Source organism: Oculina patagonica, chromosome 12, assembly GCF_052425735.1.
Source record: "Oculina patagonica isolate OP01 chromosome 12, crgOcupat, whole genome shotgun sequence".
Taxonomy (NCBI): domain Eukaryota; kingdom Metazoa; phylum Cnidaria; class Anthozoa; order Scleractinia; family Oculinidae; genus Oculina; species Oculina patagonica.
In genome coordinates, this window is record NC_135769.1 from 28,462,625 (window position 1) to 28,477,708 (window position 15,084).

General features: G+C 39.3%; 2 protein-coding genes across 2 annotated transcripts; one reads left to right on the plus strand and one right to left on the minus strand.

The window, feature by feature from the left end:
• Positions 1-2,593: 2,593 nt before the first annotated feature.
• LOC144632172 (uncharacterized) lies at positions 2,594-11,489 on the minus strand. Its single transcript, XM_078490771.1, has 11 exons — positions 10,813-11,489; positions 10,313-10,474; positions 9,186-9,249; positions 8,499-8,582; positions 6,779-6,826; positions 6,479-6,526; positions 5,150-5,202; positions 4,725-4,954; positions 3,832-3,901; positions 3,530-3,634; positions 2,594-2,993 (listed from the first exon to the last, which is right to left on the minus strand). Exons 1-11 carry the CDS (start codon positions 10,836-10,838, stop codon positions 2,840-2,842), a joined length of 1,044 nt encoding a protein of 347 aa, XP_078346897.1. The 5' UTR covers positions 10,839-11,489; the 3' UTR covers positions 2,594-2,839.
• Positions 11,490-12,029: 540 nt separating this feature from the next.
• Positions 12,030-15,004, plus strand: LOC144633948 (uncharacterized). Its single transcript, XM_078492876.1, has 3 exons — positions 12,030-12,436; positions 13,557-13,728; positions 14,692-15,004. Exons 1-3 carry the CDS (start codon positions 12,353-12,355, stop codon positions 14,997-14,999), a joined length of 564 nt encoding a protein of 187 aa, XP_078349002.1. The 5' UTR covers positions 12,030-12,352; the 3' UTR covers positions 15,000-15,004.
• Positions 15,005-15,084: the final 80 nt, after the last annotated feature.

The window sequence follows — 15,084 nt, forward strand, 5'->3', positions numbered from 1 at the left end:
AAGAATTTTTCAGAAATTTTCGTGAAGATTTGATATCTTGAATCACTTCAAAAATGCTACAAAAAAAGAACGCGCTCCAATCATTGATACGCATTCTTGTGTTCGCTTTTAAAATTCATAACTTGTAGCTTCGGAAAATATGTGCGATTAGACAAAATGCATTAACAAAATTTCAGATTTTTTTGGTGCAGATTATTATGCCTTGATTCACTTTGACAATGCCGCAAAAACGTACGCATTCCAATTGTAGAATGTACTTTTCAGTAATACCGGTAAGTTCTGCGTATTGAATATTTTGTCTTCTTATTTTAGACCGCGAAAGGTTGTCCTCTTCTACAAAAATTTTTGAGAAAAAAAGACACCATTTTTCATACGACTCGATGCAGTAACTCCAGATAATGTTGTTTCGTTTGACACTATAACGGTATTTTTTGGTCAAATCTTGAAAGCGTCCTGGAACTGTTCCGACGGTGTTTAGTTTTTCGTTCAAATGGTCAACGCCAAATTAGAAATTACTAGTGAGAAAAATACCGTGCAAAAGTTTCAGACTGTTCGTTTCACTCAGGATGAAAGGTTAGCCTAGTCGTCAGCCTGGGTGCCCTGTCACCGCCTGTTTCGAAGGAGAGACCACCACACGGCATTTTGTTTGACGTTGATAACCAAACACGCTTGACCCAACATTGTAAGCTAACTTTGGCGTATTTCACAAAGTGAAGGTTAAGTTGCTTCAATATTCTTCGCTGCCAAAGATGCCATCACGCAACAAGGAAAGATAAAAGATGCCGAAAACGGAACGTATCCACGGCCGCCTGGATGTTCCGTGGAAAACGCGGGAAAGGGGCCGAGTTTGGGAGAGGGAGGGGCATTTCCAAGACACTAAAATTCAGTGTGCCTAACTAAGCTCCCCTAAAAACAAGCGCCTTCAGAACTTGAGATGGTGTGCGTACCCCTTAAAAAATCCTGGCTACGCCCCTGGTTTTTGTAGCATGAAGAGACCAGAAGTATTTCAGCTCCCCCTCCCCACGGATAAGAAACTAGTTCATGCCAGGCTTACCCGTCCCAGTCTTAACGTTGCCAGTACCCTAAGAATAAAGTATCTTGCGCACAAGATCACTTGCAGTTATTCCAGAACCCAGACTGCTTGACCCGGGGTCCAACACTCAGTGTGACCAGTAATCCTCCTCATCTTTGGATGCTATGGTTAAACCCATGATCTCTGGATTGACAGGACTGAATTGTCTGTACTTTGTTTTACGTTACTTGTTAGTTTCACAGGTTTCACAGGCTTTAACGTATGCGATAAAAAGCCGCCTCCTTTCAGTGACTATTTTTTACACCATGGATACTTTGCCACCTAAAAACATTTTCTTCAGTTGTCTCAGAAAATATACTGCTGTTTTCAATATATTTTTCTGGGAAAACTGTGATACTAAGCATTGTATCTTGATTTTCAAGCAGTTTAAAAATAGTATAGTTTGCATTCCACCACGAGACATTGTATTTACTGCAAGGATTGCTAATTTAATCTACTCGTAAACAATGAATAACAACTGAAATTTCATTGTACAAATTGAAACAAACGGCACTTTGTATCTAATTAGCTATAACAGGCGGAAAAAGTCGTTCCATTTCCGTTTAATCGGAAAACCCTTTTTTTGCAACTTATAATAACTGCTTTGCATGAAACATCAATTGACTCGATTAACTGCTGCGCTAATCACCCGTAAAATTATTTCGCATCTTCACGTTTTTTAAACATATCGAAGCCCAATAAACTTAAAATCGTATAAATTTAACACAGTTCCTTTTTGAAAATACTATCATTATAGACAGAGAGTTCTTTATTCTTGTCAAGTTGACACAGACTTAGATGTATTGTCCGCGGGTGGGACCCGGGGGGGGGGGGTACTCCCATAAATTTCGGATAGGGGTGTGCCGCCAAGGGTCTTAAACCCTGACCCTATTTAAGGATAAAGAAAGCCAAAATTGATACCCTTTTAAAGGCCCAAAACCGAAAAATGACACCCTATTCAAGGGGAGGAGAAGCGTTCCATGACGACCCAAATAACGGCTAACCGCGCACGGCAAGACACAAATCTCTGTAAAATCGCTTTACTAATAACTGAACAGAAAATTCAGTTTTAAAATACCTTTTTTGGTTTAGCTGGGCGTTTATTTTAGCTTATAGAATTTAGGTACCCTATCTAAGGATCACACCGGGAACTCATTGCCAAAAGGAGCAAAAATTAACGATACCCTATTTAAGGACCGAGAACCTCAAAAACCATACCCTATCGGGCGGCACATACCTATATAGGCCACATATGGGAGTACCCCCCGGGGGGGGGGGGGGGGGTGGGATATATGTCGTGCCAATTTTCATACCAAAGCAATCCAATTGGGAATTTTACATTCAGTTCCTTTTTCAGCCCTTTCTGAAACCCTTGGGATCGAATTTTTAAACGAGGGCAAAGTTCACTTACTTAACCATATCAAACATGTCATGGCTTGGGTGTTTCAAGACAGTCCTACAGTCGAAACATTCGGTGCTTTTTGTTGGTATCGGTGTTTGTAATTTAATATCAAGCAAACATTTCCACGTCTCTGGTCTTTATTGTTATAGATTATTGAAGTATCGCGTTCATATTATACAGTTCATAATAAATTCTTGAATTTTTTTGTTCATAAGCGCGTCCAAGCTGCTCCTAGCTCGTCTTCCGTACCGCACAGGTTTAGGGCATGGCCACTTTAAGAATTCCGCTGACGTCTATGGCACGCAGGCACGAGTGATGCGCCGACTCCCTGTCAGGTGTGATGTCAGGAATGTTTGCTCGTTCTGTTACCCTCTCATAATAAAAGTCGGACTGTCCACATCCAACACGCTATAAAACGAAATACTTCCACCATCTACCAGGGCTATTCTGTGCGGAATAGGAGAACACTCTTTTCTTAGGACAGTCAAAACTCCCAACGAAGGGGGAGGGTCACAAAACCTAAAAAGAACCGGATTTACAAGTTTATATTGGGAAAGTTATTGGGAACTATCCAGATCTCGTATCCTTAAAAGGTAAGAGATTGGGTACGAGATTAACAAACTCCTACTGCCGTTCGCTTCCAGAACATTATTTTGACGTCAAGTATGGCACTGTTAGCCAGGCCAGGTAAATAAAAAACGCTTCAACAACAAGAAGCATCATGGTAAATGATAAATAGAAAAATATATTTTAGATGTCAAGACCAACCCTCATAACACAACATTTTTATTCTCTACTGAAGAGTAACGTGGGTTCTATTGCTGAGCAAGTGCAAGAGAAATAGGCCACTAGCCAAAGAGACACAATGGTGTCAACTTAATGAGGACCCCGAGGGCTGCACCCCTGATTTAAGGTCCCTGAGACCCATACTCGGGCCACTGACTTTGGTGGAAAAACTGGCTGTCGTTAGTGTTTTTTACCTTTGTTTACTAAAAAGAACACTTTTCTTCCTTCCTGGCATATTGAATATGGAAGATAAAGTGCACAAGACAAACCTGCATACAGTGATACAGAAATCTGGGCTGCCAGGATCTGTTTTCTTGAAGTTCAATCCTGGCTGATACACATCAAAGTCTACTTGAAGAGATGGCTCTGCTGGGCTGAAAGTCACAAAATAAAAAAGTAAAATGTGAAAGCTGCATCAAAATTGATACATGATACTTGTTTGATTATATAATCACGAACAAGTTATTATAAGCCAAATTCTTCAACTAATATTAAAAGAAACATGTATGATTTGGGAAGGAGAATTTCTGCTTTGAGCAGGGGACAGCATTAATTAATTAAAAAAACTAACCTCAGCTCCATACAATCAGCTTCAGTCATTCTCTGATTCTTGATCACTTGTAACTTTGACAAAACTGAGGCTAAAATATTCACCAAAAGTGACAAAAGCACATTGAATTGTAAATTTCAACACTTAAGCACTTAAATGAATTTAATATTAGCATTTTAAAGGTCAGAATGCATGCTGTAAGCTCACATCACTATCTCTTGAATTTCTTCCTCATTTTTCTGTAAACTCTACAAGTTCAACACTACACGTACACTTTCCTTTTGGAACAACCAGAGCACATTAAATTTCTGTTCTATCAGTAACAAAAAATAGGGCAAGAACTATTCAGATAAGCAGATTTCTAATAGAATATGCTAAGTGGGGGGTTGAAGGGTGGTAAGGGGCCCCGGTGGAGTGCACTGGGGCCACCAGTGCACTCCATACTCACTCCGCACTCATGCCAGGAAATGCCCACCGTGTCATAGGCTCTTCCACCAAGTCACCTGTCCCATGTCCTCGTCATAACCCTGGTAATTATGCAGTTGTACTGCAGCTGAGCGACAACGGCAAAAGGCGGGAATCCGGTGTCAAATAACAGGATATTGTGGCTTAGGGAAGGACACCCTGACAGAAAACCCTGGCCCTCCAGGTTGGGGGTTGGGCATGGGGTCAATCCCCCCATCCCGTAAAAATTATTGATTACGGAAACCAGAAATTCTAATAAGCAATGTTACATGTATATGGAGAGCAGCACAACCACTTGCCTGACTCCAAATGATGATTTTAACACATGGGAGGATGGGTTAATGACGGGAACAGGTGTAAGCCGAAAGGTCCGGCCCTATACTCACCTAGGGTTATGGCCATAAGTCATGCTAAGCGACCATAAATTGTGTATAATGCTTGCAACATACCAGTTGAAGTAGCATCTTCAGGTCTGACAAGTGGTCTACAACCATCTTCGCTTGTCCACAGGTGAGCTACAGGAGATGATGTCATTGGTTGGTCAGCGTCGTCAGCATCACTAACAATGCCATCATCATCAGCAGCAGCAGCAGCAGCTGTAGTTGTTGCTGCTTCCTCTTTCTGTTTCTTTTCAGGTTGATTTTTGTTTTCTGTCTTCATGTTTTCCTTGCCCTTTTGTCTTAATAAGATACAAGCACTTTTTGTTAAGGCTATTAAACAGTCAAGTGTTTTTTAAAAAATATATTTGCAAGTCAAGCTCTCACAGTTCTCTCACAACAGAACAATTAACAACATAGAGTATTCAGTGAAAGCTGAATCGAATATTCCTGTTTCAATAGTCATTTACACTACAAGACTATTATTCACAAAGTACCTTGAAGAATGTTGTAAAACAATGAATCCCAAGCGCAGAAAGTAAGTATAAACCTGCAAATTAAAAAGGGTAATTTAAATGAACATTTTCATGCATCTCTGGTTTGAAAGTAAGTATAAACCTGCAAATTAGAGCGGTTTTCACTTGAGTGTCGAAAGTTAATTGCGTTTGCTTTGGTTTTGCATTGCTACGCTTGGTGATTGGCTTAAAAATTTCGCGCCACTTTCTCAGCCAATGAGAACTAAAACCAAAACCAATCGTGACTCGCGCGTGCACGTTTTCCCGCGCTTTGTGTCAGCTACATGTATTTGCTTCGAGTTTTGATTGGTTCACTGGATTGTCTGTGTCCTCTGTGATTGGCCAGAGTAATTACTTTGGTTTTGGTTTTACGACACTCAATTGAAAACTGCTCTAAAAAGGGTAATTTAAATGAACATTTTTATGCATCTCTGGTTTGTGTTATTAATGTCACTCCTCCTGGGTTGAGAAAGGCCAGACATATGAATAGGAAGATCCCATTCTCATCCCCAGAGCCATATGTCCCTCTTAGCCGGCACAGCCTGGGGCATAAGGAACAAGAGGCTCTGGGGACACGTAATTTGATTGGCTAGATCTTTAAGTACAGACACCAACCAGACACCAACTGGTGTCTGGGAGGCCATGGGTTCGATTCCCGTCGGGGACTCAGAATTTTTTCTTTGTCCTATGCTCGAGTCATGTTGAACACTTCATCTTCATTATTTATTACCGAGCTTAAAATTTACCATCTTTATTATTTACTACAAACTTGATGAATTCGACATTGCTGATCCTAGCAGTATGCAGCACGCATGTCACTTATCAACCTAGTAAAATGGTCCAGCTCACAACGAGTCTCTCGTAGCTCAGTTGGTTAGAGCGCTCAACCGGTGTCTGGGAGGCCATGGGTTCGATTCCCGTCAGGGACTCAGAATTTTTTCTTTGCCCTATCCTTGAGTCATGTTGAACACTTCATCTTCATAATTTATTACTGAGCTTAAAAATTTACCATCTTTATTATTTACTACAGAAATTTAAATTTGGCAAATCAAATCAACCGTTTTAATATCCCTTTGTTGTAAGGGATTTTACTATGGTTTATTTAATTGGCTCGATATAAATTCTCTTTGTTAAAAATCTAATCATGTGTCCTCAGAGCCACTTGTTCTTGTATCCCAGGCTTTGCCAGCTAAGAGGGACAATTTGCGCTGGGGATGAGAATAAGAAAGATTCTAGCGAGGACTAAAAAAACAAAAACCCTGCCCTCTCAACTCAGAGTTCATTAGGTCATCATCATGCATGACAACTAACCAGATAATGATCAGGGGTGAAGTCATCTGACAACATTGACATGTAGGCCTGCAGAGAAATATGTTACATGTTAAAATAATGAAATATTATGATCCAGAAGAAAGTAAAACAGAGTTTCTCAGTACACATATAACATAGGTATGTAGAAGGCTCAGCAATCTGTGTAGGAATGTTCAACATCTGATAATGCAGAAACAAAAAAAACTTCACTGCAAATGGTTGATGAGAACCTCAGAAATGGGTAAAATTGATAACAAATATGCAATTACTGGTATATATTGTAAGATAAAGAGCCCTTACTTGTTGAAAAGACATTGGCAATCCACTATAAAACAGCTGCAGTGAACCCTGGAGACAAAATAAATTATTCTTTAACTCAATTTTAACTTACACTGTAATTGAATAGCTTGATGCAAAACTATGCTTAGTGACTTTTAGGATGAAAAATCGTTTTTTCCTTCAAACGTGCTCGAATTTTTGCATGTGGTCTTCAATTTAATGGAAAAACATTGTCCTCGAATTAAAATTTCTGGTTTGCACCTTGTCTTCGAGAAAAACTAGAACTATGGTCACTTTAAAACAATAACACGCGGCAAAGAGAGAAAGAGGATTAAACTTAGCAGTTACAGTAAAGCAAAGTTAGGGTCAGCTAGTGTCAAGGTTAGGGTTAAGTGTCACGAATGTTATATAAACATTGAACTTGACTGATCGACAAACTTGAGCGACTGAACAGTGAAAAGAAGTGAAAAATATATAGCAAATATATCATACAAAAATACTTAAACAAAAACGACTTACGCCGTTGCCCTTTCCTCTCGCCAGCTTCTAACCACAAATGCACTCGCCAAATGTTCAATGTTTCGTTTTCAGTCAGCAAATTAAGGCTGCTAAAGGTTAATCCATAATATGTTTTCGCTTTTCCCCAGTTTCTCTCCGTAGTCACGCGTAACGCAATTTGATCTTGACTCACAAGCAACGATCGTTCTTTTAAACATTCAGGCCTTTTATTCCTGGAAAGGATCGCAGCTTAGGGCTATTTTTTGTCGAAATGAAGCAATTTGTTGCTTTTCTTGGTAAAAATTATCCTTTTCTGTCGATTATGTTGTGTTCTGTTGATTGAGTGAGCGTTTTCCGTCTTTGCCGTGCCGAACGAACTTTGTTTATTGTGACAATGCTATTGAATGACGTATCCATTAAAGATTATTATGGGATATCCCTGAGTAGCTTGAATACGGGAACTCCTATCGCCAAATCTAAGAGAATTTTTATAAGTCTAAAAGCACCTCCTTATTTCCAAACGTTCAACGCGGCAACACGAGGCAAATGACGAGTCTTATAAATGTGTGGGGCAGCCAGGCGTGAAAGAAAGGGCAGCGAGGCATGTGAGACGAGGCAGCGAGACATGCAAGGCAGACATTCCTTTTCCAAATAAAAAGGCTAATGGCAAGCTAACTAAGCTATCTGTAGGCTAACCAGAGTGCTATTTAGGCTAACTAAAGTGTTATTTAGGCTAACCAGATTGGATCGCACCCCTGGCTGCCTCGCACTTTGTGACAACCCTTATTGACACTGGCTAAACTAACTGCAAGCAAACCAGAGTGAAACTAACCGCAAGCAAACCGGAGTGGAGCTAACCGCAAGCAAACCAGAGTGGAACTAACCGCAAGCAAACCGGAGTGGAACTAACCGCAAGCACACAAGATTGAAATATTTCGATCACTTTTAGACAGTTGTTGGTTGCGCAATGAAATTCGCCATTTTGCGCGTGCATTTAGAAAGTTGTTTTCCCTATAGAGCGTGGCACCACTAAAAGTAATCAAAGCCATTGACACTTGCAGTCTCAAGAGACATGAACATTCAGTTTCTCCCAACAATATCAATACAATGTGACGCAGACAGATGACGAGAAGTTACATGTAACAAAATCATCAACTAGGGGAATTTGACTTGATGACCACCATTATATTTCTCAGAACTACATGTAACATCAAAATAAATGATGGATATTATCATAGCTTACCTGCTCCAAAAGGAACAGAGCTTCGTGCGGCTGCAGCACCATTTTCCCGTGCTTATTTTGCCCGAAGTGTTGCCAGTGATGACCCTACAAGAAAAACAATGTCTCATGTCAATATTATCTTGTAAATGCTGATCAAAAAAAGTGTACACATGTGCAAGTCAGGGTGCATTCCCTGTACATCCAAAATAAGTGACGTGTAACTGAATGCCAGTTAAGACGTTTTGACTATAAACGCACACCAGTGGGCCACACACTTGAAATCCTATATTTTAATTGTAATTCTAATCTTAGCATAGTTCAATTTAAATACACAAGCTTTTAGCTTTAATTTTTATCATGTTTAAATAAAGTTTTATCTATCTATCTATCTATCTAAATATCTATCCTGGTGAAAGATTTTATGCTTGTAATTTTATACTGGTCACCGATTGATACCAGTCAATCTCTATCTTTGATTGACTGACCGGTCTTATCCAGGATAAATAAAGTTATTATTATTATTAAGATCCTCAGCAAAACCTGCATAAAAATGCAGCCTAAAGTATGAAGCATGGTGGCCTGACAGTAGGTGCATACGACTATAGGACTTCAAATCAAGAGGTCCAGATTCAATTGAGAAAAATCTTGATGAATGTACAACTCCAGTTGTAGATGTTCTGGGAAACATAAAGTCGTGTTGGCATTTACCTTTGTTACAGTTATCTCTGCCACTTGGTCATCTGGATTCCAGGTCCCTATGGACAAGTTACCCCTTCCAGCAAGAAAACAATGAAAGTTTCAGTTTGACTCTTCTTGATAATATTTATAATCGTATCTATAACAAAATTCTCGATTTTGATTGGTTCTGCGCGCGCCTATTTGTCGCGTAATCGGCGTGCGATCACGTGGGTGTCCAATTACAGGTATCCAATTTGAGCAACTTCAAATTGGATACCTGTTTTCCTGCTTTTTGCACATCTAATTGCATTTGCCTTTGACTTTTTTTTACAAAAAAGGTTCTCAAAGACTTCCTAACCTCAAATTTTGTTATTTATACGATTAATTAGTAATTGGACCTTGTGTCGTACAATTCAGAGAGTTATTCGTGCTTGTAATTTCAAATCGGCCTCGCACTGCGCGCCCTGCCGATTTTGAAATTACTTGCCCGATTACTCTCTAAATTGTACTCCACTCAGTCCAATTACTATTACTTATCATAATAAAGCGTAAGCATCTAGGTTACTGTGTACAGTGAAATCCAATTTCTCAAACCCTCCATTTCAAGAACTTCCCGATAACTGGAACGAAACATTATTTTCCTTCCCACCTGAAGTTAAACACTGCAATTTTAACCCTAATTTCTTGAACCAATTTTCGTTTCCCTTTGAGGTTTGAGAAACTGAGATTCCACTGTATTTATAGAATTTTTATTGAGATGTTTTTGACAAATGCAACTGACAGTTTTGAAGCCTCTACCAATCAATAAGGTGGCAGCATGGCCTAGTGGTAGGGCGCTGGACTTGTAATCCGGTGGCCCCGAGTTTAAATCCACCTCCCTGCCACTAGATGTATTTGTCTTCAGTCCTCCTGAATTCAACTCCTCCACGCTTTGTTAATAGCCAACTGGTCAGCCTCCTGCCAGTTGGGGTTTTTAACAAGTTTATGTTCGATTTGCAATATTTGTTTATCTATTTACAGTGTCCACAAAAATTATTAGCACAACAGTGCTAAATACATTGACACTTATAAAAAAATAAATGATTTATAAAATGAATTATGATTTTTTTTAAAGTGATTTATTTTATTTTTCTTTAAATAAAAAAAATATTCAATACTTCTTAGCAACTCTTTGTTCTTGTAGGATATCTCTCTGTTCTTGCAGCAAGGATGTTAAGGTGTCGTCTTGTTCACTGCTATCATCTGGGGCAAATGCCTTTCGTCCTCCATGCAGTGGTAACTGAGGAGGTTTGTTTTTATGTGCAAGAAGATCTTCAGGGCTGAAACATAATGCATATTATTAAGCATGAGCACCAAATCAAGGGAGTCTGCGCAGGGGTATTCTCCTCAGTAGTGTAGCAGCTCTTGTATTAAGCTTGTGCAATTCTATTGGTTCTCTAGTTTAGGATTTGCTGTTTTTTGGGGGCTGGGCAGAATTCCTGTTTTTCTCTCATAGGGTAATGGGTCATTCATTTGATTTCTTATAAGAGCTGCTTGATTACAGGGTTGAAGTGTAGAAACATACATGTACACTTGACACTGAAAGGGATTCTATAGACTGCGGCCTAGACCGGGACATTCCATTTAAAATTGGATACTCAAGGAACAACACTCTTACCTGAATAAAATGTTCAGGTCAGACATGATTGCTGTAATGCAATAGAAGACTACATCTTTTGAATCAAAGCCCTGAAAACACGAGAGAATTTTGGAGCATCAAAAAGTCGAAACCGCCGCCATTTTCCTGCTTGGTGACCTCGCCAGAAGGCGTGAAGGGGTTGCAATGATCTATGGGAGTATGTGGCACAGGCTACCAGACAAGAAACGACAGCACAGGCAACCAGACTACAAAAGAAACAAATGGCACTTAAACGATACAGAGTGGCATAATGCAACAAAAAAATTTTAGTGGCTAGATAAACAAAACATTTAAGAAGAAAAATCACTGAGAATTGAGATCGTCCAGCATCAATTCTTTACACTAGGCGTTATTTTTTTATGGACAAAATGTATTCTGTTTCATCCGCGGTGCTTTTTGCTTTGCTGCCCTTCGTGAAAGTCTGTTTGCCTCCGCTGCACGCTTGTTGGGAGAAAAGAGGCATTTGACATCTGATAAGAGAAAGACTAGAGGGCCCTTAATGGTGTTTCTTCCTGGTATTGACTTTCAAATTAATGCAAACCGTTTTTCATAATTCAGTACTTGCCTTTTCCTTGTTACTTTTTAGCGTGCATGATCGTGTTATGCAAAATAAAAATCGTAAGATTACTCGTTTACTCCCTTGATGAACATGTCATGCTCTTAAAGCAAATGTACGCCGAGAACATATACTGTGTGAATGAAAAAAAAAATAAAAATCTTTCCCTTCCGCGTCCCCCTAGCATATCTTTATCAAAAGTTATTTTCCACATTTATTAACGCGATTTCCGTGTATATACATTGCATCATTTATAACGGAATTTGATGCTTTATGAGTAACAATTTCTAAAGCTACCTGCGTTTTTGACAAGACAAAACAACAACGTCCAACAACAGAATACCAAGAAAGCACAACAAAAAAGAAAAAGTGAGCGGTTTCTCCATTTACCCTTGGACATAACAAACGTTACAGCTAAAACATTTTTTTATTAGTATTGAATGACGTGTCGACTACCTACGAAGAAGGGTACTTGACATGTAACTTTGCTGGAAAAGTTGTCTACGATGCTGTCATTCAATAACAATGATAATAAGTGCAAAAACGCGTTTTTGAAATTCGTGTTAACATGCATCGTTAATTTCCTATTATAAGGTAAGCCAAAGAAGGAGTCATTTGTTTTCTCCATTTTTGTCCCGTTTCTTTTTGTCAACTTCAAAGCGAGTCCGACACCAATGTTGACTCAGTTTTTTTTGAAGAGAATATCTGTGTATGATTAATTATTCATAGTTTCTTTACCTCATCAAAACCGCCGAAAGGCAACCAATGGGTATTCCTTTTCCAAATAATTACTCATGCAGACTTGTTTGTGATTGTATACTAACAACATTTGTAACCGAGTTATAACGGCTTCTGGTTTTGTGAAAACGATGATCAGCCGTTATCACTGAGTGATAGAAAATTATGGATGTTAGAAGCAATAGACCCTGAAGAGAAAGCTCCTGACCAGTTAATTTTCATATCATGGCTACAACTGACAATATCAAATTCGCGGTGTTCCTGCCCTTTAGGATAACTTTCATATGCTCACTGCTCCTTGGATTTGAGGTAATTACTTAATTAGTTTAGGCTTTGTCACTGATGCCAAAGAGAATACCTTGAAATAACTATTGCATGCTACAAATTTTGATGCTCACTTCTGGCCGGTTAGGCCGAACACGAACATTCTGCACTACATGTTAATCGCTGCTCTCCGGATTTTGCGATAAATGGCATGGCTCGCTACAACTGACTGCGAGGAGTAATATTTCGTGATTTTTCGGAGTGTATGACAATCATTCGAATGATTGAAAATTCTTTAAAACGTCGACAGTAAATTACATCTTTTTTTACAAAAAAGCGGGGCTGGCTATTTTTGACAGGTGAAATTGATCTTAATGAGTACAGAAAAAAATATGAATTATTAAATATATTATCGGAAAACTATATTAAAAAACAATTTTTCATAAAACATCAGTTACTACTTACTCTTTAGGATCGTTAAACGTTTATTTTTCTATTTTGCACTGTTACTTTGCGTTGTTCATATCCAGAATCCAGTAGCGTTTCTATTTGGCAAAATATTCTTCAATACAAGCACGTCTTCTTTAAACTAAAATGAACTTGATTAAAAATATTTCATCGGAACAACCTTGATCAAACTGATGTAAATTAAATTACGTTTAAGACTGAAAAACGGCCGGGGTCTTCACTTCATCACATACATGTACCTGTATAAACCATTTATCATTTTTTTTTTTTAGGGTAATAACTTCGAAGTGTAAACATGTTTAAATTGATATTTGATCTTCCTCATAAACGTAAAAACAATAGAACATTTGCAAGCACGACGCCATTATTTGACCACAACTCCGGAATTCAATTCATTTCCCCTTTATTATTTAAATTGTGAAACCGCAGTGAGATTAATAACAATTTTGTAACAAACGAAAGTTCATCGCAGTAATGTACGCAATATATGAAATTTCATATATTTACTTTCATATCTTTATCTTCTACGAGAAAATTACAAACTCCCAAAGTGACTTGCTCCCAGTTGGTTTCACAGTTTAGTTGGTAGAGCACTGCACCAGTATCGCAGAGGTCATGTGTTCGTTTTTTTTTTAAGTGATTTCTTTGGTTTTGATTTTGCTACACTCAAACGAAAATCGCTCTATATTTGTCTCAGGTGCAACCATGTCATGCTCAGAGCGATGACGTATTTCTCCCAGAACCAAAGGTGAAGACATTAGAACCCAGTGTCACGACGCCAACACCGCTGCCTGTGACAGAGAGGGACTTGTGGGGAATAAGACTATGGCAAGTGGCGGGACTTGCGTTCGTGGCGACAATAGTGTTGAGTGAGTTACAAAATAGCTAGGGGAGCATTCATTATTTATGCCAGGGGGGGGCCGGCAAGAATAGGGGGGTGGGTCATGATAAATCCAGGACACTCAGAGGGGAGGGGGGGAGGGGGTCATCAGGAAATCTGCATACAAAGAGGGGGGCTATCTGTTTTTATGTGTAATATTGTTTTATTATTTTTGATAAATACATGTAATTTCATTGTTTCTTTCTATAATGGAAAATGTCGGGAGTCTCTGAAACGCAATAGTTCATACTTTACAGTTTAAAGCTAATACAGAAAATGGTCAAGGTATCACAAAATGATGTTTCAATATTACGTCCAGATCGAGTCTAGCGAGGTAATTAACGGTTAAGCTGGTACCAGATTTTTCTTTGCATTGTTCTCCTATCTATTTTTCACATTGCTGTAGAGGGGTCGTGACCTTTCTTCTTTTCCTTAGAAGGGGGTCAAGAACTTTTGTTTTGCTTGAAGATAGATCTTGCCGGCCCACCCCCCTGGCATAAATAATGAATGGTCCCTGGCTATAAGTCAAGAAACGATGAGGGTTGCCAGGAGCCCATTAAATTTTATTTCAGAGCAATGCAACTGAAGGATACAGATTTATATTAGTGCAGGAATTTAATTCTATTCTAGTGGAAGGCGCGGTGGCCTAGTAGTTAGTGCAGTGATCGAGAGCCCGGGTTCAAGCGCTTACTGGATCATTGTGTTGTGTTCTTGGGCAAGACACTCAGTTTACTCTCACAGCTAGTGCTGCTTCCCTCCCACCAGGGGTATGAAGAGATACTGGCGAACGAAATACTGGAGCCTGTTATGGACTAGCATCCTATTTAGGGGGAGTACAAATACTCCTGGTCTCTTTATGTTACAGAAATCACCTTAAGCTCCTGGCCACTCGGCTCGCACACGGACTATATATACCTTCATCTAAATTCTACTTTCTATTTTATTTTTACAGTCACGTTTTGTTGCTGTCTTTGCGACTGTCGCATTCCCAAGACTGCTTACGACAAAGAAGACAAGCTGGAAGAGGGCAGTGACTGCAGTGATACTGAACCAGCGGCTGCTCTGCGCAGAACACCACAAGCCCAACAAGGCGGAAAAAAGCTGACAAATGGCTCGGCTCCACTGAAAAGTCAACTGGGTTCCACAGAACATGAATTGGGAAGAGCAAATAATGCGTTTGATAACGACGAAGCAATAGCTGCCAAACATAATGAAACTTGGAAGGGAAATCCACGAGTCACGTTTAGCAGGCAGCCATAAAATTTAACAATTCTGCAATCAAACGCCAACTTAAAGAGATTTGACTGTAATAAGCAGTTCCGATTTGTCGCACTTAGAATTGCAC

What these genes read in the sequence shown, in the direction of transcription:
- LOC144632172 (XM_078490771.1), bottom strand. Translation starts at nt 10,838, where the DNA reads ATGTCTGACCTGAACATTTTATTCAG. An exon ending in TGCCAATGTCTTTTCAACAA is followed by an intron (nt 6,527 to 6,778) that starts GTAAGGGCTCTT and finishes ATTTCTCTGCAG; the next exon opens with GCCTACATGTCAATGTTGTC. An exon ending in GTTTTACAACATTCTTCAAG is followed by an intron (nt 4,955 to 5,149) that starts GTACTTTGTGAA and finishes TATCTTATTAAG; the next exon opens with ACAAAAGGGCAAGGAAAACA.
- LOC144633948 (XM_078492876.1), top strand. Translation starts at nt 12,353, where the DNA reads ATGGCTACAACTGACAATATCAAATTCGCGGTGTTCCTGCCCTTTAGG. An exon ending in CACTGCTCCTTGGATTTGAG is followed by an intron (nt 12,437 to 13,556) that starts GTAATTACTTAA and finishes TATTTGTCTCAG; the next exon opens with GTGCAACCATGTCATGCTCA. An exon ending in CGTGGCGACAATAGTGTTGA is followed by an intron (nt 13,729 to 14,691) that starts GTGAGTTACAAA and finishes TTATTTTTACAG; the next exon opens with TCACGTTTTGTTGCTGTCTT.